Here is a 1,912-nt window from a genome sequence, read left to right as displayed (position 1 = left end):
GAATCATGCTTTATTGGACATAAGCTATTTTCAAATGATGATAGTGTGATAGTACTAATTCATTGGAAGAAAAAAGTAGAGGAAATTACATTTTCCTTCCGATGATAGTGAGAATCAAAGGACGAGACATCAGAGGTATCAAGAGCTTCCAAACACGAAATTATGATTTTATTTTATTTTCCAAATGGATCTCACTATTGGTGATTTTGAAGAATAAGAATGATTTTCCAGATCAGCATTACCAACCAAAAAGGAATTATGAAAACTTCAATGCTCATGGAAATCATACCATCACACAAAGGAAAATGTCCATGAAAGCATTAGTGGAAATCCAAAGCAGTGAAGAAAAAAAGTCAGCTAAATCAGCTTCCCCACACACAATAAGACATTTACGTATAAGTCACGCCATGGGCTACAGTTCATTGACGTATGGTTTTTTGGTTTGAGAAGACTTTGTTTCTATTAGACGGAGGGACATTTTAAGTCTATAAATATGAAGGCCGTTAGCATATTTGAAAGCACATCTTCAGCAAAAATGGCGAGAAAGTCTCAAACCAAACCGACCCTCTTCTTTCTTCTTTTAGTCTTGGCACTAATTGAAACTTCCCATGCAGGTGGCATCGCCATCTACTGGGGCCAGAATGGCAACGAGGGCACCCTAACCGCAACCTGTGCCACAGGCAGATATGCCTACGTTAACGTAGCCTTCCTTGTCAAATTTGGCAATGGTCGTACCCCTGAAATCAACCTGGCTGGTCACTGTAATCCTGCATCCAATGGTTGCACCGCTGTCAGCAACGGCATAAGAAGCTGCCAAAGCCGAGGAATCAAAGTCATGCTCTCTATTGGAGGCGGCGTTGGAAGCTACTCTCTGGCTTCTCAAGCAGACGCCAAAAATGTAGCCGATTATCTATGGAACAATTTCTTGGGTGGTAAATCGTCTTCCCGTCCATTAGGCGACGCTGTATTGGACGGTATTGATTTTGATATAGAGCTTGGCTCAACTCAATATTGGGATGATCTTGCTCGTTATCTATCAGCTTACAGCAACCAGGGAAGAAAGGTGTATTTAACAGCAGCTCCTCAATGTCCATTTCCTGACAGTTTTCTGGGGACTGCCCTTAATACAGGCCTCTTTGACTACGTTTGGATTCAGTTTTATAACAACCCACCATGCCAATACACTTCAGGCAACACCAACAACCTTATCAACTCATGGAACCGGTGGACTTCATCTATAAATGCGGGGAAGATATTTTTGGGATTACCCGCAGCACCAGCAGCGGCTGGAAGTGGGTATATTCCGCCGAATGTGTTAACTTCTCAAATACTTCCGGTGATTAAGAGGTCAGCCAAGTATGGAGGTGTTATGCTTTGGTCTAAGTTCTACGATGATAGGAATGGCTACAGTACCTCTATTGTGAGTAGTGTCTGATCAAGTCCTACTTGGTGTACTCTCTTTTAAGACCTAGACTTTAAATCTAGCTTGGTCTTCTATGAAAAATAAAATACAATAAATTTGAGAGATATCCTTATCAGTTAATCATTTTGGTTTCCATTATTTAAGTAATGATTGATTCTCTTGAGATAACTAAAAAATTGAGCATGAACAAGTTGCCTTTGTCTTTATGCTGTCCATTTAGCTACAAGTGAAGTCATAGCTAAACCTTGAATTACGCATTTGGGTGGGTTGTCCAAATGTGAATGTTGGGTTTTTGTCCATTCTTAGAGTGGGCGGATGGGGATGGGAGTGCCGACCCGTAGGGTTCAGCACTGCCGAATGCGAGGCTGCGAGCGACAGTGCGTTGATGGAAGGATTTGATGAGGGAAATGGTCCGGTAGACAAGCCTAATATGAACAGTACTGAGAGACAAAGCCCAAAATGATAATTTGGGTCCAACTGTGCGCGTCT

General features: G+C 41.8%; 1 protein-coding gene across 1 annotated transcript; it reads left to right on the top strand.

The window, feature by feature from the left end:
- Positions 1-508: 508 nt before the first annotated feature.
- LOC111289795 (hevamine-A-like) lies at positions 509-1,543 on the top strand. The gene has a single exon (XM_022881115.2). The coding sequence runs from the start codon at positions 536-538 to the stop codon at positions 1,433-1,435; it is 900 nt and encodes a 299-aa protein (XP_022736850.1). The 5' UTR covers positions 509-535; the 3' UTR covers positions 1,436-1,543.
- Positions 1,544-1,912: the final 369 nt, after the last annotated feature.

Source organism: Durio zibethinus, chromosome 11 (genome assembly GCF_047325235.1).
Source record: "Durio zibethinus cultivar Kanyao isolate XHJ-2024 chromosome 11, ASM4732523v1, whole genome shotgun sequence".
In the NCBI taxonomy this organism is placed as follows: Eukaryota; Viridiplantae; Streptophyta; class Magnoliopsida; order Malvales; family Malvaceae; genus Durio; species Durio zibethinus.
The sequence above is the reverse complement of the archived record's forward strand: the minus strand, read 5'-3'. Positions and strand labels throughout refer to the sequence as shown.